The sequence below is a fragment of the Bufo bufo genome, chromosome 3 (genome assembly GCF_905171765.1).
Source record: "Bufo bufo chromosome 3, aBufBuf1.1, whole genome shotgun sequence".
NCBI classification, from domain to species: Eukaryota; Metazoa; Chordata; class Amphibia; order Anura; family Bufonidae; genus Bufo; species Bufo bufo.
The window spans coordinates 189,461,658-189,487,038 of NC_053391.1; the positions used below are offsets into that span (position 1 = coordinate 189,461,658).

General features: G+C 44.7%; 1 protein-coding gene across 3 annotated transcripts in view; it reads right to left on the bottom strand.

Moving 5' to 3' along the window:
• Nucleotides 1–25,381, bottom strand: part of GPR161 (G protein-coupled receptor 161) — a 43,273-nt gene that overhangs the window by 17,200 nt on the left and 692 nt on the right. The window contains exons 1-5 of one of the 3 annotated variants that reach the window (XM_040423846.1): nucleotides 24,823–24,911; nucleotides 20,152–20,554; nucleotides 3,315–4,036; nucleotides 3,121–3,225; nucleotides 67–183 (exon numbers count right to left, since the gene is read on the bottom strand). In XM_040423846.1, coding sequence (XP_040279780.1) covers nucleotides 67–183; nucleotides 3,121–3,225; nucleotides 3,315–4,036; nucleotides 20,152–20,513 — 1,306 coding nt within the window. In that variant the 5' untranslated portion in view covers nucleotides 20,514–20,554; nucleotides 24,823–24,911. Of the gene's footprint in view, nucleotides 1–66; nucleotides 184–3,120; nucleotides 3,226–3,314; nucleotides 4,037–20,151; nucleotides 20,555–24,818; nucleotides 24,912–25,381 lie in introns of those variants that run through there. The other 2 variants (XM_040423847.1, XM_040423849.1) reach the window with 2 other exon arrangements.

Genomic DNA, 25,381 nt, shown 5'->3' on the forward strand with positions numbered 1-25,381 from the left:
GGAAAAATGCCTAATATCAGCCTCCAACTTCCACCTTGTGGAACAAAAAAAAAAAAAAAATCTTACCATTTTTTTGTTCTACTTCATCTTCAAAAGTAACAGAACTTTTCCGTCTGGAATAGAGGATGCGAGTGTTCTGGGCACTATCAGAGCTGCCGTCGTCAAGTAGCATGACATCAGTACCTATCCAAAGGAGGAGGAAAAAAGTAATTATAGAGTAAATGCTGGAACGCAGGAGGCCCACTGATCACTAGTGCAGGGGTACTCGACCTCCTACACCAGTGATGGCTAAACTCCGGCACTCCAGCTGTGGTGAAACTACGACTCCCAGCAGGCTCCATTCATTTCTGTAGAGTTCTGAGAACAGCCAAAGCAAGTGTGCATCTTGGGAAATTTAGTTTTACCACAAAACGCCTTCTCACCGTGGCCATGCCGGTTAAGAGGAATACGGGATTCAAGAACCATGTACTTATAATCAGTAGGAGTCCTAGTGATATAATTTGGTCACCTTTAAAGTGTTATTCTCATCCTATAAAGTGAGGGATCCTCAGTAAGATGTTAAATCACTTTAAAAGGGGTTTTGCACCTTTCGAAGGGGGTTTGGCAAACCGCCCGCTTTGGCAGACCTACATACTTACCTGCTTCCTGGCGCTGGCTCCTTCGCTTCTCCGCTCAACTCCTAAGATGTAAACTTCTGTTTTGATGCAGCTGCAGTGGTGACCTGCCCCATTGTGTCACATGACCATTTGACATGACGCAAAGAGAGCAGGTCACCATTGTGACTAGTGATTGGCTGCGGTGGCGTCAAAACAGAAATTTACATCCCAGGAGCTGAGTGGAGAAGCCAAAAGGAGAGAGAGCCTGGAGCAGGTATGTATGCTCCCCTTAGCATGCATAACAGAGGAGGGTTTGCCCCCTACAAAAGGTGCACAACCCCTGTAAGGGTCTGTCTTCTGCCCTCCCTCCCTGTCCCAGAGATGGTTTAGCACTTTTTTAGTTTCCCCTGCAGTTCCAAGTCCCTGGGCTTTGCAGTGTGCACCATTCGCCATTTATTTGGGGAGTGGGCCACTGCTGTGATGAGAAAAACAGGGGCTGCAGCTCTAAACCAATGTTCCAGTCCCTTCTTTCTGAAGTTGGATGCGGGTACCAGGAGTCAGAACCTAATTGGTCATATACTAAACATATGCCACCACTTTAGAAGATGGGAATACCCCTTTAAGGAGCTATCTGAGGCACGTTCCATCTGTGGAGCTGCAGAGCTTCCCTCCCCTGATCCTGAAACAGTCCATCAATGCTTAAATATTATTAATACTGGAATATTGTCGGATAAAGACGTAAGCAGAATAAAGCCTCAAACCTGATATTAAACAGAACACCGGATTTACGCCCTTCGAATAAGATTTCCTGAGGTAAAGCATTTACCCGTCAAAGTCCAGGAAATGCCTGACAGAGGACTTCCAGCTCCTGTACGTTACTGACCATTCTGTATAATGGAGTCAGGGCCAGTCCTGTCACAGCTGCATCACATGCTGCTATTCTACCAAGAAATATACTTCCCGTGTACCAAGCTGGAGTCAGGGACATATATTATTGTAGAATTTGTTTGGTTATGGATAGCGTGCTGCATATTTACTTTCCTAAGAGCTTTTAGAAAGTTTAGATACCAATATAGATTATGTTCCATCAATCTAAGGCTCAGCTCCCAGGATGTAAACTTCCATTTTGATGCCACTGCAGTGGTGACCTGAACCCATTGTGTCACGTGACCATTTAACGTGACGCAAAGAGAGCAGGTCACTACTGTGACCAGCGATTGGCGGCGGTGTCAAAACAGAAATGTACATCCTGGGAGCTGAGTGGAGAAGCCAAGGGAAGAGAAGGAGCCAGGGATAGGAAGCAGCAGGTACGTATGCTCCCCTTCGCATGTCTTCCAAAGCCACCTCCAAAAGGTGCACAACCCCGGTAACGTCTGTCTTCTGCCCTCCCGCCGACGGTTTAGGACTTTTTTACTTTTCCCTGCACATCAGCTGTTCCAAGCCCCTGGCTTTGCAGTCTGCTTGCACACTATAGGAAAAAGCACTTTCTTATGTGCACTCCTACAGTCCACAGTATAGCAAAAGGTGCTGGCAGGCCTCTCTGGTGGCGGGGACCACATGAGTGCGTACAGGCCACCACTTTTTCCTATAGTGTGCAAACACAGCCACCACTGCTGGATTGCAGGGTGGTCATAACCATGGAAACGAGTAGTGTATAATGTGATGGAAAAATGAATCCAGCCAGCAAAGGAGGCAAAATGGACAATCACAATACATTAGTAAGTGCCTTGTATTAACATGATACATAACACTTGCTGAAGTCAGATATACCCTTAAAAAGGCATCTGTCAGCAGATTTGTACCTATGACACTGGCTGACCTGTTACATGGGCGCTTGGCAGCTGAAGGCTTCTGTGTTGGTCCCATGTTAATATGTGCCTGCATTGCTGAGAAAAATGATATTTTAATATCTGCAATTGAACCCCTAGACACAATGAGGGCGTTGCCGCTACTCCTAGACTCTCAGCTCTCTCCGTCACTGTAATTCACAGGGCCAGGCAGTGGAAACATCATCATGCCTGGCCCTATCAAAGTGTAGAGGGCAAAGCAGTTGCAGAGTAGGTGCAACAACACCACCCCCGTTGCTCCTAGAGGCTCATTTGCATATAATAAACATCATTTTTCTCAGCAATGCGGGCACATATGAACATGGGACCAACAGAGATACCTTCAGCTGCCGAGTGCACATGTATCAGGTCAGCCAGTGTCATAGGTACAAATCTGCTGACAGATGCTCTATAAAGGAATTTTAAAAGAAGGAATTAAGGGCCCTTTAATTCATCAAAGAAGAAGGCTAAGTAGCAGAGCTGTGTAACTTCAGTCAGTTTTCAGTGGTGGGAACTGAAGTGTGGAGAAATAGAGTCGTCGGAGTCCATGTTGGAAGACTGGCTTATGGATTCCACAGTCCTGGTTTTATAGCCGATAACTGGATGCACTTTTAGAGGGAACTTACTATAAGCCAACACACCATCCAATCTAATGAAGATCACTAAAATACATATAAGACCGCATAGAAACAACTTGCCTGAATCATTGGAGTAGCTGAAACCAGTGTTTGTTGTAGTGCTTTGGTTCTCTGAATCCTTCCCACTTGCTATCAGGGCAGTCAGATGTGGGGATAATCCAAGATCTAGTAAATGACAAGGACACCGATGAATACTGCTGTCATACATAATACTATGGACTGGATTTTGCACCCATTTGTCCTCCTGATATTACCTGTTATCCTATTAGAAATGCTGAACATCCGTGATGTTCTGTGCTGCTGATGGAAGGGATCTCTGTAGCGGTTGCCAAAACACATGCTGAGAAGCTCCTTACGCACCGTTTTGTTCCAAAGTCCATAAATAAGAGGGTGGCAAATTGCACTTGTGAAGGATAGCCATGTAGCCATAGTCTCTATCACAGGAGAAACACTGTTTTTCCCCCATAAGGCCTCAGTGCTTATAACAATCATGTAAGGCCCCCAGGTAAGCACAAAGGCCCCAATAACAACCAGTATAGTTATGAAGGCTTTGCATTGGTTAGCAGAATAGACAACACTGGAAAATCCATTCCTCCTGCTTCCCGAAGACGATGTCGAAGTACTGGAATTCTTCCTCCCGTTCTTTTGGGAAGTCTCCTGTACAACGATAACAGTTCCACAGTGGATCTTTCGTGCTTTTATGCGAGCCACTCGAAAGATGAACCCATAGCAAATCATCATAGTGATAAAGGGTAGCAAAGCACACCATATCTGCCAGAAGGCAGTGTACCCAGCTTCCTTGTGCCATGCGGCTACGCACATCCATTTAAAGTGATCAAACTCTAGCGACGACCAACCAAAAAGAGGTGGAAGGCATCCAATGAGGGAATGCAGCCACACGTACGCTATAGCCAATACTGCCCGGTTTCCAGTTATCTTCATAGGATATACCATTGGATAAAGAACTGCATAATACCTATATAAAACACAGAAAGAAAATGATTGCTCATTTCTTCGGATATAGATAGAGATATAAATTCACTGCTCAAAAAAATAAAGGGAACACAAAAATAACACATCCTAGATATGAGTTAATTAAATATTCTTCTGAAATACTTTGTTCTTTACATAGTTGAATGTGCTGACAACAAAATCACACAAAAATAAAAAAAATGGAAATCAAATTTTTCAACCCATGGAGGTCTGGATTTGGAGTCACACTCAAAATTAAAGTGGAAAAACACACTACAGGCTGATCCAACTTTGATGTAATGTCCTTAAAACAAGTCAAAATGAGGCTCAGTAGTGTGTGTGGCCTCCACGTGCCTGTATGACCTCCCTACAATGCCTGTGCATGCTCCTGATGAGGTGGCGGACGGTCTCCTGAGGGATCTCCTCCCAGACCTGGACTAAAGCATCTGCCAACTCCTGGACAGTCTGTGGTGCAACGTGACGTTGGTGGATAGAGCGAGACATGATGTCCCAGATGTGCTCAATTGGATTCAGGTCTGGGGAACGGGCGGGCCAGTCCATAGCATCAATGCCTTCGGCTTGCAGGAACTGCTGACACACTCCAGCCACATGAGGTCTAGCATTGTCTTGCATTAGGAGGAACCCAGGGCCAACCGCACCAGCATATGGTCTCAAAAGGGGTCTGAGGATCTCATCTCGGTACCTAATGGCAGTCAGGCTACCTCTGGCGAGCACATGGAGGGCTGTGCGGCCCTCCAAAGAAATGCCACCCCACACCATTACTGACCCAATGCCAAACCGGTCATGCTGGAGGATGTTGCAGGCAGCAGAACATTCTCCACGGCGTCTCCAGACTCTGTCACGTCTGTCACATGTGCTCATAGTGAACCTGCTTTCATCTGTGAAGAGCACAGGGCGCCAGTGGCGAATTTGCCAATCTTGGTGTTCTCTGACAAATGCCAAACGTCCTGCACGGTGTTGGGCTGTAAGCACAACCCCCACCTGTGGACGTCGGGCCCTCATATCACCCTCATGGAGTCTGTTTCTGACCGTTTGAGCAGACACATGCACATTTGTGGCCAGCTGGAGGTCATTTTGCAGGGCTCTGGCAGTGCTCCTCCTGTTCCTCCTTGCACAAAGGCGGAGGTAGCGGTCCTGCTGCTGGGTTGTTGCCCTCCTACGGCCTCCTCCACGTCTCCTGATGTACTGGCCTGTCTCCTGGTAGCGCCTCCATGCTCTGGACACTACGCTGACAGACACAGCAAACCTTCTTGCCACAGCTCGCATTGATGTGCCATCCTGGATAAGCTGCACTACCTGAGCCACTTGTGTGGGTTGTAGACTCCGTCTCATGCTACCACTAGAGTGAAAGCACCGCCAGCATTTAAAAGTGACCAAAACATCAGCCAGGAAGCATAGGAACTGAGAGAAGTGGTCTGTGTCACCACCTGCAGAACCACTCCTTTATTGGGGGTGTCTTGCTAATTGCCTATAATTTCCACCTGTTGTCTATCCCATTTGCACAACAGCATGTGAAATTGATTGTCACTCAGTGTTGCTTCCTAAGTGGACAGTTTGATTTCACAGAAGTGTGATTGAATTGGAGTTACATTGTGTTGTTTAAGTGTTCCCTTTATTTTTTTGAGCAGTGTATATATATATATATATATATATATATATATATATATATATATATATATATATACACATATACATATACATATATACATACATACATACATATCAAAAATGTTTATTCTCTGGCCCATTAGAAAGATACATGATGTAAATTGTAGGGAAGGTAATCTTCTCACCAGTGACTGTATTTGTGAGTTATAACCTCCCTTCTGATCCTCAGCTATGTCATGTGCTGTCTGACATAGGACAGGAAGTCATTTACTTCTCTATTCATTCCTATGAGACTGACATAGAGGCTCCCATAGAAATACATAGAGAAAATGGCTTCCTGTCCACACATAAGATGCTGTGTTATTTGGAAAGTCAGAGTGTTTGTCACACGAGACATCAGAGGACCACAAGGGAGGTTATAACTCACAAATACAGTCACTGGTAAGACGATTAAATTAGCTACAGTTTACATCATGTACGTTTCTAACAGGTCAGAGAATAAAAAAAAAATTGTGGGATTCCTACTTTAAATCACAGAAACAGTCACTAATATTTCACACAACTTTGCATAAATCAATAAAACAAGCGACCCCAAGAAACTTTGTAATGTTTTATCAGTGAGAAATGTCTAGCTCTCCTGTTATCAGCTGTCTGCCAGGCCCCCTAATTGCTTTTCCCATCTAAGATCGATCATCTTTGCAGGAGAATCATACTAAATATGTCAATGCAAGTCTATAGAGAGGGGAGGAGGAGGAGGAATGAGCAGGGACTAAGGAAACAGGCACAAAGAAATACTGCATAGCAACATAGGTTATAGCTTAGTACAAGTGTTTCATTCAAAACCATACAGGGCAGTACTTCTCTGTAATGTTCTCAATTATCCTGGAGCCGCTTCTGAGCGAGTAAGAGAATGATAGGGAGGAGATTCTCCTCTACTTTCTTTGTGTGCAGCAGATGCATATAGTGTCCACCCACCATGTCTGAGAGAACTAACTGCAAACTAGATATTCAGCAAGCACAGAGGAAAACTGCTAAAAACTGCCAGGATACAAGTCTTTTATGTTATTCCTCACGTACACACTGAACCACTGATTAGTGCAATTTGTTAAAAGCTCAGTGACGCAAGGACATATTTAGACGTGCATGTAGACATATACATAAGGGATACGACTGAGTTCTACACATCTTGATCTTTTAGTTCTAGGTGTTGTGTGTTTCAGGTTCTGCTTGGGCCAGAAACCTAATTTATTTATTTTTTAACGCATTTCTGATAAAATTCTAAACTGCACGCTGGCGCCCATGAGTGTAAATTTTAGTGCTGGGTGGAAATCTCACAATGTGCCAGTTGTCCACATCCAGAAATTCCGTGGGGGTATATAATCTTTTCATTTTTTTTAATTCAAATTTTATTTGTAAAAACTGTCCTGGCAGCTAAATGGTTAAATACATATCCCGTAACAGATCAAACATAAGATTACCCAAGGCAAAATAATTTATTGACCTTTATCAAGACAAATGTAGCAATGCTTAATCTTATCATGAGTGTAGTAGCTTAGTCCAGGCGCTGTAACCTTTTCATTCTATACCAAGCACAGCGCCACCCGCTGTCTAAAGGCTGTGCTTGGTACTGCAGCTCAATCCCATTGACTTGATACAGATTCAGCTGCAGAAAAGCCACATGACTGATGGATGTGATGTCACAAGCTGAGGAAGAGGGTGCATCGCTCGAAAAAGCGCTGTGGCTCTTTCTAACAGCTGACTGAGGTGGGTGCCAGCAGTCAGACCCCCCCCAAGACCTATCCTGAGGATTGCTCATCAATATTTAAGACCCAGAAAAACCCATTCATTTCTGGGTCTGCGGTTTGCTTTAATGGAAATTTTCATTAAAAGAAGTTGAATTGTATTTGGACCACGTTGGATCATTTTTCCTTCTGTTGACCTTTAACCCTTTCTGGACATTATGCTAATCCCTGCCATTTAGATCCATCCATTACCCCACATTGCAGGGGAAAATTCAGTATTACATGTGACCCTACAGGTGAAGGCAGTCGGTGTGGTTCTATGATCTTATGGACAAGGGTGGAGTTCATGAGACAACCCTTGTAAGAGGTATTAACTTGTATTTTCCTGATTAATGAACAATTCACTTATTCCAATGGTTAGCAATTCTTATAAAACACTATGGAATTTCTTACAAATAGGACTAGCCAGAAGTCTAGCACTTCTGATACTCTTGAGTTTATCCAATTCCACCAGATTAAAAGTAACGTCATTGCGTGAACGTACTACACCATCTAACCTACCTGATGAAAGTTACAAACTAGACCTGAAGGCCTTTCAAGAAAAACTGAATTAGGCTACTTTAACACTTGCGTTCGGGGTTCCACTTGTGAGTTCCTTTTGAAGGCTCTCACAAGCGGCCCCGAACGGATCCGTACAGCCCCAATGCATTCTGAGTGGATGCAAATCCGCTCAGAATGCATCAGTTTGGCACCGTTTGGCTTCTGTTCCGCTCAGCAGGCAGACACCCGAACGCAGCTTGCAGCGTTTTGGTGTCCGCCTGGCCGTGCGGAGCCAAACGGATCCGTCCAGACTTACAATGCAAGTCAATGGGGAAGGGTCCGTTTGACGTTGACACAATATGGTGCAATTGCAAACGGATCCGTCCCCTATTGACTTTCTATGTAAAGTCAGGAGTCCCTATTAATAGACCATCAGATCGGAGCATTCTCCAATCCGATGGTATATTTTAACTTGAAGCGTCCCCATCACCATGGGAACGCCTCTATGTTAGAATATACCATCGGATTTGAGTTAGATCGTGAAACTCAGATCCGACAGTATATTCTAACACAGAGGCGTTCCCATGGTGATGGGGACGCTTCAAGTTAGAATATACTAAAAGAACTGTGTACATGACTGCCCCCTGCTGCCTGGCAGGTGCTGCCAGGCAGCAGGGGGCAGACCCCCCCCCTCCCTCCCCTGTATTTAACTCATTGGTGGCCAGTGCGGCTGGGCCCCCCTCCCTCCCCTGTATTTAACTCATTGGTGGCCAGTGCGGCCAAAAAATCCGCCACCTGATTCTGGGAGCCTTTTAGATGTACTGCCAATATAGATTTTAGGTTTTCTTCGGTCCAAGAAAATATTTTCACTGACAGCTTCATTAGTTGTTGTGATCTTGTTCCCCATTGTTGGATAATAATTTTTCGCGATGTTTCTTTATGAGATCCGATGCGGCTTTTATTGTCTCCCATACAGCTCTTAATTCCCTGCAGTTTGACGACTGATTTGATATAACTTCCGGCCAAAGACTTTTAAAAAGGTCTTCCTTCTATATTTGAACCCCATCCTGTTTTGCTGGCGTCTGTTTGGATCTGAATAAATAAAGTCTTCTGCCAGGCCACTCCCTTTACTAGTTTTTTTGGACTGGGACCACCATATGAGGGATAATTTTACATGATGTGGAATCCGTACCTTCCTGTCTAAGGAACCATAGCTGAAGGGTCCTGAAGTGGAACTGAGCCCAGGGGACTGACGCTATGCATGACGTTAATACCCCTAAAAGGCTCATCGCCTCTCTGATTGAGCAGAGATTCCTTTTCCGGAACCTTTGGATTTTTCCTCTTAAATCTACTGTCTTTCCTTCTGGAAGGAAGGAGGGTTTTTTTTAGAATCCAGGAGAATTCCTAAAAATTTTATATTTTTGTTTGGGGAAGAAGGCATGATTTTTTTAAATTTACAATCCATCCCAAATCCTCTAGTAAGGCTAGAAAGGATTTTAGGTCTCTTTTCATCTTTTCCCCGAAGTTCGCCAGTAATAGGAAGTCGTCTTAGTATGGCATTATCATTAGACCATGGTTTGTTAGATGAGCTACCATTTCTACTACTATTTTGGCAAAAACTCTGGGGGCTGCTGAAATACCAAAGGGGAGGGCTGAGAACTGAAAATGATGAACCTTCCCTGGATTGTCCCTTAGCGCGAACCTTAAGAATTTTTGCGACTGCTGTCTGATTGGTACATGGTAATATGTGTCCTTCAGATCTACCGTGCACATTAACGCATTCTGACTTATCAATGGAATTGTGGACGTCAAGAACTCCATCTTGAATTTCCTGTATAGGATGTTCTTGTTCAGCTCTTTTAGATTTATTATTGTACTGAACGTCCCGTCTGGTTGGGCCACTAAGAACAGAGTGGAGTAGAAGCCCTCCTTCTCTTGAGAGCGGGGAACTTGTGTAATAGCCCCCAGATTTAACATTTCCAGGACCCCCTTCCAGAGTCGTCTTCTTAGTAGTATGGATGATGGGGATGTGATCATGAATTTCTTTGGGGGAAGAGAGGAAAACTATCTTGTAGCCTTTGGCCACTATCTCTAAGACCCATGGATTTGAGGTAATTTCCCCCCACTGAGATATGAAACCTCTTAGGCCCCTTTCACACGAGCGATTTTTCCGCGCGGATGCAATGCGTGACATGAACGCATAGCACCCCCACTGAATCCTGACCCATTCATTTCAATGGGTCTGTGTACATGAGCGTTGTTTTTCACGCATCAGTTCTGCGTTGCGTGAAAATCGCAGCATGTTCTATATTCTGCGTTTTTCACGCAGCCCTTTCCCCATAGAAGTGAATGGGGCTGCGTGAAAAACGCATTGCATCCGCAAGCAAGTGCGGGTGCAATGAGTTTTTCACTGATGGTTGCTAAGAGATGTTGTTTGTAAACCTTCAGTTTTTTATCAGGCGCGTGAAAAATGCATCAAAACGCATTGCACCCGCGCGGAAAAAACTGAACAACTGAACGCAATCGCAGACAAAACTGACTGAACTTGCTTGCAAAATAGTGCGAGTTTCACTGAACGCACCCTGAACGCATCCGTACCTAATCCATCACGCTCGTGTGAAAGAGGCCTTAGGCCTCTTTCACACGGGGGGGTTTTCCGCGCGGGTGCAATGCGCGAGGTGAACGCATTGCACCCGCACTGAATCCGGACCCATTCATTTCTATGGGGGTGTGCACATGAGCGGTGATTTTCATGCATCACTTGTGCGTTGAGTGAAAATCGCAGCATGCTCTATAATGTGCGTTTTTCACGCAACGCAGGCCCCATAGAAGTCAATGGGGCTGCGTGAAAATCGCAAGCATCCGCAAGCAAGTGCGGATGCGGTGCGATTTTCACACATGGTTGCTAGGTGACGATCGGGATGGGGACCCGATCATTATTATTTTCCCAGATAACACCTCATCCACTTGTTCGCGCTGCCCGACTAGTCTTCTTTCTTCTTCTTTGATGACCTGGGAGGAAAAGGACCTTTGGTGACTTCACTGCGCTCATCACATGGTCCATCACCATGGTGATGGACCATGTGATGAGCACAGTGACGTCACCAAAAGGTCCTTTTCCCCCAGGTCATCAAAAAAGAAGAAAGAAGACAAGCCGGGCTGCGCGAACAAGTGATTGAGGTGAGTTTAATAAAAAAAAATAATAATTAACCCATCCATCCCTAATTTACTTAGCATTCTGTATTAAGAATGCTATTATTTTCCCTTATAACCATGTTATAAGGGAAAAATAATAAAATCTAAACACCACCTAATCCAAACCCGAACTTCTGTGAAGAAGTCCGGGTTCGGGTCTGGGTACCAAACATGCCGATTTTTCTCAAGCGCGTGCAAAACACATTAAAACGCTTTGAACTCACGCGGGAAAAAAACAAAAAACAAACGCCTGTGTGAAAGAGGCCTTAATCTTCCCCCAATCCTGGCCTAATTGTTTATCGCTGGTCTTATTTTGGGGATTAAAGAGGAACCCCCTACCTCGACCACCTTTTGGGTAGCTCCACCTACCTGTTTTTCCTTTTCCCCTGTAGGGTCTCTACCCCCATAGGGATGAAAGGAAAAAAAAAATCCTTTGGAGGTTTCTCTTCAGGAAACCCTTTTTTCTTATCCGTTGCTTTTTCCAGAATTTTGTGCAGAACTGGCGCAAAGACATATTCCCCGGAAAAAGCGATGGAGCAGAGATTCATTTCTGAAGCCTTGTCGCCTGACCACGACTTCATCCATAAGGCCCTTCTAGCGGAATTAGAAAGTGCTGCGTCCTTGGCAGCAAATCTGAGTGTCTCAGCCGATGCATCTGCTAAGAAAGCTGTGGCAGATCTGAATAGGGGTAAGGAATCTATTATTTCCTCTTTCTGGGTTTTATTTTTTTAAATAGCTTTCTACATCGTTTAACCACAAGTACATAGATCTCACCACCGAAGTTACCGTAATGTTGGTCTTAATACTGTACATCGCTGCTTCCCACGCCTTACGTAGGAGACGATCAGCTTTTCTTTCCATCGGATCCCGCAGCTGGGAAGAATCTTCAAATGGTAGGGAGGTCTTTTTATTTACCTTCGCTACCTGCACATCTATCTTAGGAATATCGTCAAACAGTTTTGATTCGGAGGGATCAAACAAGAGCCCGTTTCTAAATTCTCTTGAAATAACCAGGCATTTTTCTAGTCCCGACCATTCATCCAGAATCATCTCCGTTATATTCTCGTTTATGGGGAGCACCTTTGACCTTTTAGTTCCTAGCCCCCCAAACATCTCTTCCTGTATCAAATGAGGTTTATGGACCTCTTCAATGCCCATTGTGGCCCTTACTGCTTTCAGTAGGTCTGCCATCTCTTCAGAAGAGAAGTAGAATTTTTTTGGCGTCCTCCACGATCTCCCCTTCTGAAAGGGGTTTGTCGTCCTCCCTCCGCCTTTAAGGCTCGGCTTCATCCATTTCATAGGAGGAAGGGGCCATCATTTTTTGTCTCTTTGGAGGAAAAGGACCTGGACTGGAGTCTTTTAGTGAACCCAGGGAGGATTTAACTTCTTCACGGATTAGGGATCGACCGATATTGATTTTTTAGGGCCGATACCGATAATTTGTGAACTTTCAGGCCGATAGCCGATAATTTATACCGATATTCTGGGAATTTTCATTTTTGAGAAAAAAAAAATTCCTACACAAATCTGTTGAAAATTAATATGTTTATTGTTAATGTGTATTTTTTTTTGTTTATTGTTAATGTGTATTTTTTTTTATAAATCTTTTTCATTTATACTTAATATTTTTGTGTTTTTTTTTTTTTTTTACTAACTTTTAGCCCCCTTAGGGACTAGAACCCTTGTCCTATTCCCCCTGATAGATCTCTATCAGGGTGAATAGGAGCTCACACTGTCCCTGCTGCTCTGTGCATAGTGCACACAGCAGCATGGAGCTTACCATGGCAGCCAGGGCTTCAATAGCGTCCTGGCTGCCATGGTAACCGATCGGAGCCCCAGGATTACACAGCTGGGGCTCCGATCGGAGGAGCAGGGGAGAGGGGATCCTGTGGCCACTGCCACCAATGAGTAATACTGGGGAAGGGGGGCTTGGGTGGGGGGGCGCACTGCGCCACCAATGTTTTTACTATTGGCCGGGATTGGGATAGGGGTGGGGGGCGCACTGCGCCACCAATGATTAATACTGGGGGGCTTGGGGGGGCGCACTGCGCCACTAATGAAGATACCTCTCTCATTCACATACAGGAGGCGGGAGCTGACTGCAGAATCACATAGCCGGCTCCCGACCTCTATGAGCGGTAGCTGCGATCCGCAGCACCTAAGGGGTTAACTACCGCGGACCGCAGCTGCCGCTCATAGAGGTCGGGAGCCGGCTATGTGATTCTGCAGCCAGCTCCCGCCTCTTGTATATGAATTAATTAAAGGCTTATCTTCATTGGTGGCGCAGCGGCCAGAGCCCCTCCCCTTCTCTTGTACTTCTTCCTCTCATTGGCGGCAGCGGCAGCAGCAGCACAGGGGGAGGGAGACACTGCTTCCTTCTCCCCTGTGCTGCGGAGGGAACACAGAGAGCGCTGAGAGCAGCGCGTTCTGTGTTCCCAATACGTTATCGGTATATCGGCAAAATAGATGCCGATACCGATAACGTTCAAAATCCTCAATATCGGCCAAACCGATAATCGGTCGATCCCTATCACGGATTAGTGTTTTGAGTTCCTCCATTACAGATGGTTGTTCCTCTCTCACAACATCTGAAATACATTTCTTGCACAATTTTTTTGTTTACTGTTTAGGAAGTTTTTTGAAGCACGAGATTCACTTAATACTCTTTTTGGGCCTTTTTTGTGCCTCGTTAGCACCCAATTGAGAAGAGAGGAACAATCAGCCTATATACCCCTCTGCTTAACAGAGTGCATACGCTAAGAACATAATTTCTTATGTAACTCCAGCAATTAGTGTTCCCCAAGTGGGGACTTACTGTTACCGATGCAGAAGTGTCCAGCTCTCTAGGCTGTTCAGGGGCCGAAATCTCTGTGGATGTGATCCTCAGACCTCAGATCAGAATCCACCATGGCTTCCTGCATTTTTAAATTTGCCGCCGGTGAAACACACTTCCGGGACGCCCACTGCGTCATTGCGCCACCGGAAGTGATGACAGACGCTGCCGATCACGTGGGGACTCCGGCTCTGCTTATCCCACCAGGGGAAAGGGAGACGCAAGCGTGCAACCAGCGCCGGACGCAGGCATCCGATGGACAGATGCGAGGTCCGCATTCTCTCCCCTGCCCAGCTTTAGTCCTGTACCGCCAGCAAGCAGGGGATTTCTTCACAGCGATTCCTGGGTCAAGGGAGACCCCGGCCCCCGGTGAGTTCACGCTGCTCAGGTAGATAAAAAAGTCAAGCTTCACCTCCCTGATGACCAGAGAGGCCTTTTTTCTGTCCTTTCCACTATAGGGTCAGGAAAACACTGAAGAGGGTGCAGGGTGGGGCAATTTAACCTTTCTCTGTTTTCCTGCCTCTACAGAGGTCAGGGGTCAATCTCTCCTATCTTGCCATCATCCTGGTGAAATCAGAAAATAAACATTTGTTCCCTGCGAGAATGTCCTTTACATTTCTGGGCTATGAGCCACGTTTTAAGTGCTCAAAGCCAATAAACACGTCTGGTCATCAGCCTGGGCCAAAACTTCTCAACAGCTGCACTCCTTCTCTTAAAAAAATTAACTTTCCCTTTTAAAAGGCACATACCAAAATGAGAGCAAGTGTCAAAGGCTGAGATACAACAGCTGGGGACACCGGCCTATACCACATACATCTCCTGGTCCTAAAGCAAGCGGGTAGAAATGGCCATGTGTGTATGAACGGCTCTTTAAATATTTCCAGGAACCGAAATCTATGAGACTGCAGCTAATAAAGCACGAACTGGCTTCACACATGGATCAAAGCATGGCTCGCACGAGAGTCACTTACCCAACAATGAAACTCGACAAGCCACATCTTCAGTCACAGTCCATGAGCACTAAGCCATGCTGCTAGACACATTAAGAACCAGTTTGCAATGGAGTTTTTTGGTGCTGATTTTGGAGCGTTTCCACCTCAAAATCTGTTCCAAAAAAAATAAAAAATAGCCTCCCAGTCATTCATTTTTTTTCCACGTGGATAAAAGAAGCAGCAAGCCCAATCTTCGGGTGGAATCTGCGCTGAATCTAACACTGAAATGAATGGGAAGCACACAAAAACAGCTCCATGTAAGTCCATGCGTTTGCACCAAAAACCTCAAGCTGAAAATGCAGCTTTGTACTGAAGTAAACACCCATTCGGTAAAAAAAAAAAAAATAATAAAATAATAAAATAAAGACGCATCCACAAAACACATGAAAAACTTTTTTTTTTCAGCACGTTTTTAAAATCTGTGGTGATAACATCTCCTAGGGCTACATTCACATGACAATGAAGAAAAACGCCCATTAAAATAGGCAAAACGGTCCATTTTTAACAGACTTTTTTTTAAAAGTTGCCTTTCTGAAGAACAGATGTTAAAAACTTTTGTAAAATTGTTTGGGGGCTGTTGGTCTGTAAAATGGACAATATAGGATGTCGTATTTTTGGACATCCATTATTCACTGTCAAAAAAAAAAAAAAAAAGCTGTGTAAATAACCCCATACACTACCATTGATATTAAAAGGGCCGCGTGAGGGTGTTTAAAAAAAAAACAAAAACAAAAAAAAAACACCACATCACGTATCACATTATATACTGCTAGTATCCAGGGGTTACAGCTACAGATACGAGGTGGTCAGGATGGGCACCTGAGAGGTCAGCACTTTTCCTATAGTGTGCAAGCATGGCCACCGCTGCTGAATTGCAGGGTGATCGTAACCATGGAAACGAGTAGAAGTGTATAATGTGACGGAAAAGTTTATCTAGCCAGAAAAGGAGGCAATATGGATAATAACAATACATTAGTAAGTGGCTTGTATTAGCATTGTCTACTGGATAAATGACACCTGCTTAAGGGCTCATGCACACGAACGTGTTTATGGTCAGCATCCAATACGTATTTTTTGCGGGTCGGATGCAGACTCATTCATTTTAACGGGGCCGCAAAAGATGTGCCCCATTAAAGAAGCGGCCCCAGAAGAAAATAGAACATGTCTTATTCTTACCCATTTTACAGACAACGATAGGGTAGTTCTACAGAAGGCAGGACGTTCCATTCTGCAAAATGCGGAAAACACACGGCCTGTATCCATGTTTTGCGGACCGCAAAAAACGCAAAGGTCGCGTGCATGAGCCCTAAGTGAGACAACCCCTTTGATACCTTCACGGGCACCCCTTTTCCAGTATATGTGTTGTTTAGAAAAAAACAAAAATGAAAGATCAGCTGACAACTACATATGTAAAGCGTTACTCTCCAACCTGTGGTTCTCCAGGCTTTGTGTAAACTGCAGTCCATAGCCGGCAGAGCCACAGGCTGTAGACCACTGGTCCATGAGTGAAAAGGAATGGACAAGATGGATTTCAACTCATCCAATCTTAGTATTTAACCCCTTAAGGACCCTGAGATTTTCCATTTTTGCGTTTTCATTTTTCACTTCCTGCCTTCCCATAGTCCACTCCTTAACTTTTTTTATTTTTCCATTCACCCATTCACATAGCCTTAGGAGAGCTTATTTTTTGCGGGACAAGTTGTACTTTCTAATGGCACCATTTACAGTTGCATACCATGTAGTAGGGAGCGGGAAAAAAATTCCAAATGGGGTAGAATTGGGAAAACACCCAATTCTGAACAAGGTTTTTATTTTTTAACACTGTACACTATGCAGTAAAATTGACCTGTTATCTTCATTCTCCAGGTCAGTACGGTTCCAACGATACCACACTTGTATAATTTTTCTTGCGTTTTAATAGTGGAATTTTTTAATTTTTTTTAAACCTGAGGAAAAAAAAACTTTTTTTTCATAACAATATTCGGACCCCTATAACTTTTTTGTAGTTATGTGTACGGGGCTCATTTTTTGCGGGACAATCTGTTCTTTCTAGTGATACCAATTTTAAGTGTGTGCGACTTTTTGATCACTTTTTATTAAAAAAATTATTGGGCAGTTGAAGTGACAAAAAATGGCAAATTGGCTTTTTTTTTTATTATTTTTCCGGCTACGCTATTTGCCATTAATATTGTTATATTTTAATTGTATGGGCATTTTCGCACACGGCAATGCCAATGATGTTTATTTATTTTTTATTGGTTAAGTATTTTTATTTTAAAGGGACACTGACAGGTGAAATCAGCATATATAGTTAGATATATCACATTACAGGTCTTATAGAGTCTTTTAAAAGCATATAACTATCCCCCCTGTCCACCTTATAAAGAGCGGAATATAAAGTTTTATAACCTGCATCTCCGTTCAGCAATCTGCCCAAGGGGCGGCGTTTCATGTGAAAATGCGCCCAGCCAGCCTTCCCAACTGCCGTTCTTAAGCCCCGCCCAGCTCATCATTATTCACTTCGCTGGGCGGCGGCTAGAACTCTCCCCAGTCCCGATCCTGCGCCTGCGCAATTCAATCCTCCAGGCATCGTTCATGCCCAATCTTCTGCGCCTGCGCCCCGCCGTCGGACGCACTATAATTAACCCCTTATATGATGTGAGTGAGCAGCGCTCTGAAGCGCTGCTCTGAACAGTGCATGGCTGAGGCTGCAGCTGCCTCGAAGACGCAGGCTGGTGTGTGTACGCAGGCGCGATCTAATGGCACGGCGGGGCGCAGGCGCAGAAGATTGGGCATGAACGATGCCGGGAGGATTGAATTGCGCAGGCACAGGATCGGGACTGGGGAGAGTTCTAGCCGCCGCCCAGCGAAGTGAATAATGATGTATATCTAACTATATATGCTGATTTCGCCTGTCAGTGTCCCTTTAAGGAAAGGGGGGTGATTTGAACTTTTAGGTTTTTTTATATTTGTAAAAAAACATTTTTTTAAGTCACCTAGGGTGACAATAACTGGCAATCATTCGCTAGCCCATGGTATTCAGTGATGGCTAAATAGCCATCATTGAAGACTTCATTTGCACTATATCAATACAAGGCTGCCACCTAGTGGCCTGTATTGATATATACAGTCGTGGCCAAAAGTTTTGAGAATGACACAAATATTAGTTTTCACAAAGTTTGCTGCTAAACGGCTTTTAGATCTTTGTTTCAGTTGTTTCTGTGATGTAGTGAAATATAATTACACGCACTTCATACATTTCAAAGGCTTTTATCGACAATTACATGACATTTATGCAAAGAGTCAGTATTTGCAGTGTTGGCCCTTCTTTTTCAGGACCTCTGCAATTTGACTGGGCATGCTCTCAATCAACTTCTGGGCCAATTCCTGACTGATATCAACCCATTCTTTCATAATCACTTCTTGGAGTTACTTTTTGTTTGTCCACCCGCCTCTTGAGGATTGATCACAAGTTCTCAATGGGATTAAGATCTGGGGAGTATCCAGGCCATGGACCCAAAATGTCAACGTTTTGGTGCCTGAGCCACTTAGTTATCACTTTTGCCTTATGGCACGGTGCTCCATCGTGCTGAAAAATGCATTGTTCTTCACCAAACTGTTGTTGGATTGTTGGAAGAAGTTGCTGTTGGAGGGTGTTTTGGTACCATTCTTTATTCATGGCTGTGTTTTTGGGCAAAATTGTGAGTGAGCCCACTCCCTTGGATGAGAAGCAACCCCACACATGAATGGTCTCAGGATGCTTTACTGTTGGCATGACACAGGACTGATGGTATCGCTCACCTTTTCTTCTCCGGACAAACCTTTTTCCAGATGCCCCAAACAATCGGAAATAGGCTTCATCAGAGAATATGACTTTGCCCCAGTCCTCAGCAGTCCATTCACCATACTTTCTGCAGAAGATCAATCTGTCCCTGATGTTTTTTTTTGGAGAGAAGTGGCTTCTTTGCTGCCCTTCTTGACACCAAGCCATCTTCCAAAAGTCTTCGCCTCACTGTGTGTGCAGATGCGCTCACACCTGCCTGCTGCCATTCCTGAGTAAGCTCTGCACTGGTGGCACTCCGATCCCGCAGCTGAATCCTCTTTAGGAGACGATCCTGGCGCTTGCTGGACTTTCTTGGACGCCCTGAAGTCTTCTTAACAAGAATTAAACCTCTTTCCTTGAAGTTCTTGATGATCCTATAAATTGTTGATTGAGGTGCAATCTTAGTAGCCACAATATCCTTGCCTGTGAAGCCATTTTTATGCAACGCAATGATGGCTGCACGCGTTTCATTGCAGGTCACCATGGTTAACAATGGAAGAATAATGATTTCAAGCATCACCCTCCTTTTAACATGTCAAGTCTGCCATTTTAACCCAATCAGCCTGACATAATGATCTCCAGCCTTGTGCTCGTAAACATTCTCACCTGAGTTAACAAGACGATTACTGAAATGATCTTAGCAGGTCCTTTAATGACAGCAATGAAATGCAGTGGAAAGGTTTTTTTGGGATTAAGTTAATTTTCATGGCAAAGAAGGACTATGCAATTCATCTGATCACTCTTCATAACATTCTGGAGTATATGCAAATTGCTATTATAAAAACTTAAGCAGCAACTTTTCCAATTTCCAATATTTATGTAATTCTCAAAACTTTTGGCCATGACTGTACATCTAATTGACTCTGAAGCCGGCTTGAGGCTTCAGTCAATTAGCGCAAGGTAACAGATTCCCCGATCTCAGCCGGGGGAAGCTGTTACCGGACCGGAAGCGGGCGACTTCAGGTTCCGGTCTGCGCAGATGCCGTGGTCACATTTGACCACGGCATCTGAAGGGTAAGATGTATGCGATCAGCCTTATGGCTGATCGCATACATGTGCCGCGGGTCTATGCTATTTCAAATAGCAGAAACCCTGCAGCTAAGGCGCCCGCTGCACTTGCGAGCGGGCGCCATGTTTAGGGATCGGAACCATGACGTACAGCTACGTCATGGGTCCTTAAAGGGTTAAGATAGACACTCTTTTGGCCTATGCCTAGATGATGTAACCCTATGAACAAGTTTAGACTGTACATTGGTACTAGACACACATCACATACATGTGAAACCAGTAGAAGTAAAACCGTAAACGCCAGTGGGGAGCACGACTGATTTACAGGTGACCGCACATGAGCAGAACAATACTGACCTGTCAATTGCTATAATGCCCAATGTCAGCATACTGGCAGAGCTGATCAGCATGTAGAGGAGCGCAGAAAAATTGCACCACACCACCCCGAAGATCCATTCTCTCAGGATAGAGCTGACAACCACGAATGGAAGGACCAGCATAGACAGCAGGAGATTGGAAAGGGTCAGGCTCAACACAAACTTATTGCTGAGAGACAGTAAGTAGGACTTCTTGTATAGGGTGATGACAATGACGAGGTTACCAAGGCAGATGAGAATGTCAATAATAATGATGGCAATAGACTCCGCTACAATGGTAGCTCCATTTCCTGTGCGAGACTCCGTTTCCACACCATTTTCTTCAGAAGAGTTGATGCTCATTGTCAATCACAATGAAATCCTATCTGAATCATGCTGGGAACCTGAAGGGAAAAAAATAAAAAATTAATAACATGACAAACATCTCTCTCCATAGGTCTCTTATCTAAAGCTGTCAGCAGTTTTGCAGGATCAGAACAGACTGCTAACAGACTCCATATAACCTTTTCTCCGAATGCTAGAAAATTCCCCCAAAAAGGTGAGTGAATTGTATTTACAGCCAATGCCTTATGGATTAACCCTGGGATGTCTCCGAACATAGAAATGTAAAGCTTTGTCCAAAAATTTATAGTGATTTCTACTAAACCCCTAGAGCACAGTAGAGATCCTATTAACAAATGTACAGTGGTCTGAGCCTGACAGCCGCTGCCCCTAAGCACTGATGCAGGAGCAAGGACTTTTCTATGAGAGTTCTTGCTGGCCACTAAATACGTCAAGCTGGCGCCTGGAGAGACGCAACTGTCTCTTTAAACCAGGCCCACATCAGTGCATCATGGACACGGACACACAGGGGGAGATTTATCAAACTGGTATAAAGGAAAACTTGACTAGTTGCCCAAAGCAAACCCACACAGACCACAATAATGCCTATTCAGGCCATTTTACTCAATAAAAAAAGTTTGGCGCATATCAATGCACGCTAGACTTTTCCCTGCCATTCGTGAGTGCAGGAGGCGCTCTGAACGGCAAAAGCAGCGCAGCGATGCTGCTGGAGCCTGTAATATCCAATAACAAAGCTCCGCACAACAAGGAGTTTTGTTATTGGTCGGTTTGGGCGGGCTGCTGGCCCATTCGGCACACCACTCTGTGGAGGGAGGCTCTTGCAGCGGCGCGCGATCTTCATGGGGTGGCGTCTGGTGAAGTAAGCAGCCTTAGTGGGCAGAGGGACATATCAAAAGTGTTGATGTGCAGGGGTCCGAGGACTAAGACCCCCGCTTATCTCTACAACGAGGAGTCACAAGCACCTAGCCAAGCAATGCTTCTCCTCGCTGCTGAGCGCAGTACTGAAGATGGCCTCAACAGAAAGTCTATAAGGCCATATTTAGCGTCTCGGGACTGTATGTTGGAGGAACTGGAGGAAGGGCAGTGATGTTATTTACATGGGACTGTATGTTGGAGGAACTGGAAGGGCATTGATGTTATTTACATGGGACTGTATGTTGGAGGAACTGGAGGAAGGGCAGTGATGTTATTTACATGGGACTGTATGTTGGAGGAACTGGAGGAAGGGCATTGATGTTATTTACATGGGACTGTATGTTGGAGGAACTGGAAGAAGGGCATTGATGTTATTTACATGGGACTGTATGTTGGAGGAACTGGAAGAAGGGCATTGATGTTATTTACATGGGACTGTATGTTGGAGGAACTGGAAGAAGGGCATTGATGTTATTTACATGGGACTGTATGTTGGAGGAACTGGAAGAAGGGCATTGATGTTATTTACATGGGACTGTATGTTGGAGGAACTGGAAGAAGGGCATTGATGTTATTTACATGGGACTGTATGTTGGAGGAACTGGAAGAAGGGCATTGATGTTATTTACATGGGACTGTATGTTGGAGGAACTGGAAGAAGGGCATTGATGTTATTTACATGGGACTGTATGTTGGAGAAGCTGACGGGAGGGGAGATATGTTATCTAGACTAGTTATGGTGCCTCTGAATAAATACCAACCTCTTAGTTCACACCAACACTATATTTCTGTTGTTCTGCTCCATTAGATGAGCAGAACAACAAAAATAACAGAAGTGCTGGATCGGGCACAGGAAAGGAGCTGACCAGCCTCCATTGACTATCATGGAGTCCATTTAGTTTCCGTTTGGGATCCTTTTTACTGGATGTGCAAGTCTTTTTTCCCCAGTCTTTTTGAAAGAATCTGTGACGGAGGCCCTAAACAAAGTGTCCAACGCAGATGTGAACAAGCCCTTAACATTATTCAGGCCTACATATTATATGAATTACAGCAACCTTCGTATTTCTCCTCGGCTAAAAATATCCTATCCAAAAATGGTAAGAGGAGTATTTTTACTCTTCTGGAAAAAGTGTAGTGCGACCTCTGGCAACCAATCAGATTTCACCATTCATTTTACAAAGGAGCGCTGAAAAATGAAAGATGGAATCTGATTGGTTGCTATAGGCAACTGTGCCAGTTTCATTTTAAACCAGTTTTTATAAATCTCTCCCATAATGTGTCCGTAGAACAAACACATGGGCCTGGCCTAAATAGCTGAAGCACACAGACAGATTTCGGCTCTTTTTTGTACTGAACCATAATAGGGCTGCCATAAAGGTCCATCAGGCAACTGCCCAAAATACTAACTAGAAGTCTATTTCTTTATATTTTACATAGACTCAACCAGCCAATAAGACCAAAGACTGTTAAAGGGGCTGTCCAGGCACACTGTTCTGCCCAATCTGACAATGGGCATGGAGAAACTCAAAAGTACGCTGGGCGTGCGGGCGAGTGTCCACTTACTTAAACTACATCCCGTGCATGATACTACTTGGGCTTCAGGCAGTTGCCTAGGCAACACGACCACCCAGCGGGCAGTTACATATCTTCACACCCAATGTCAGATTTAGTGGAGAGTATGCAGCAAGACCCCCCTAAAGGGGATGTGTAGTGGCTTAATACTGATGACCTATACAGTTTGGCGGGACTCCAACTCCCAGCATCCCCATCGATCAGTTGTAGGGGCAGCGGTGCTCATGCCACTGCTGCTTCCTCTTCAATTTTAGGCTACATGCACACGAAAGTTTTTTTTTTTTCCGGATAGGATGCGGACCCATTCATATCAATGGGTCCGCCAAAAATGCGGAAAGCACACCGTGTGCTGTCCGCATCAGTACGTCCGTTCCGTAGCCCCGCAAAAAAAAATAGAACATGTCCTATACTCATCCGTTTTAGGCATTGTTATAATGGATCCGCTAACAAAAAAGGGACGGCATACGGATTGCATCCTTTTTTTTTTTTTTTTTGCGGCTCAGTGATTTGCGGACCACAAAACACATGCGGTTGTGTGCATGTAGCCTTATCTGCGTGTGGTCTACAGAATAGGCAGAGTGTAATTACAACTGCTATTCCCATTCAAGTGACTGGGAAGAGCAGCAGTAATTCCACCGCATAGCCTCTGCAAAGGAGACGACACGCAGGTAACTCTGAAGAGGAAGCAGCGCTTGCATCAGCACCCAATAGTGAAGGCCTATGCTGAGGACAGGTCATCAGTATTAAGTCACTGCACAACCCCTTTAATATCATTTAGGGCTCATGCACATGAACGTGTGCTCGCTGTTTGCAGATGTGAACCCATTCACTTGAATGGGTCCTCGATCGGCAAGATTCAGTGCACGCCCCAATTTTTTTTTTTGCGGTGTGGGGGCAAGAAATCCCACTGAAGCGCTCCGTGGTGCTTCTGATCCGCATCTTGTGGATTGCGGACCCATTCGAGTAAGGTCTGCATCTGTGATACAGAGCGCACGCGGCCGGTGTCCGTATACTGCGGACCGCACACGTACCTGGTTATTGGAGCTTCACAGAACTATGCTAGATAAAGGAGTGGTCCCAGGGCTCTCACTCTACAGCTGATAACAAGGAACAATAGAACGTACTAGTCACCTGGACAGTAAATGGGCATAAGGCTTTATCCACACTCTGTCTACAATATGGATACCTTATGTATTCCATATTTCTCACTCCCATCAATACATAGGTCTATTCTCGCCCACAAAACACAGGTTCTATTACATGCAAACAAATATGGATGTGTGCGTGGCACCATAGAAAGCAATGGGTCGGTGCGCTACCTGCGGATGAAACCTAGTCCTGTGCATAAAGCCTGACATTTAGGTCTAAAGTACAGTAAGTGACGGTTTCCAAATGACTGAAACGTGTTAGAGGACACACCGGATTTGCCTTCCAGCCGTAGAGTTTGGTGACACTTGGCGCTGTTCTGGTTTTTGAACATGCCAGGGGATCTGTGTGGAGAAGGCGGTTACACCGTTCTAAAATAGGACGTAAACGGCGCCCACACCCCATGGATGCACTGCCCGCACAATTACAGGGAATTTGGGACTCTTTCTGCCCTGCGTAGTAGTATACTTCAGATGGCATGATTTTAGGGATTTGCTATTCAAGCATTTGCAGGTAGATAGGAGAATGCCTGCTCAGTGCTATTATCAGGAATGGCCGTGTTTACCCCATTGTTGTATTGAGATAGCATTGCTCTCATATCCGACCTGCCATTAACCTTACTCACTGGCACGTTCACAGCCCCGTACGGCTGAAGTACAGAAACATACTTACATACCTTCTTTCCCTCGGCTGTAACTATCTCATACACAGCATGTTCCCAAAGAGCGCTCCCTGCAAGACCCCGGAACTACAGGCCGGGTCGGGAGTAGCTTCCGGTACGAGGAACGCAAGATTGCGTTTCAAAGTCAATATGAGCCTCGACTTCAGTCGGCGCGCATATGACGTAGCACACAGTTTGCGTTGCGTCTCAGTTGTCAAGCGTGCCGCTTGAACGTCTACAAAGAAGTGACTTTAGGTTGTTACCTCAGTTTTTTTTGCAATTTTTATTTTTTTATTACTACATTATACATAACAGTTTTTGAATCCTACTATGAGATTACTATATGATTTTATTTGAAACCTGTATTGTATTTGCATACTCTTGTATTGTAAAACAGTATGCTTTGTGTCACTATCACCTGGGGCGGACTGGGAACTTATAGTGGCCCTGGAAAAAATACTAAAAGTGGCCCCATTTTGTAGTCTGGTCCAAACTGATGGAAGACAGGGCCAGCAATACCATATTGTGGCACATTATACCACCCCCAACAGAGCCAAACACCACAGTCTATCAC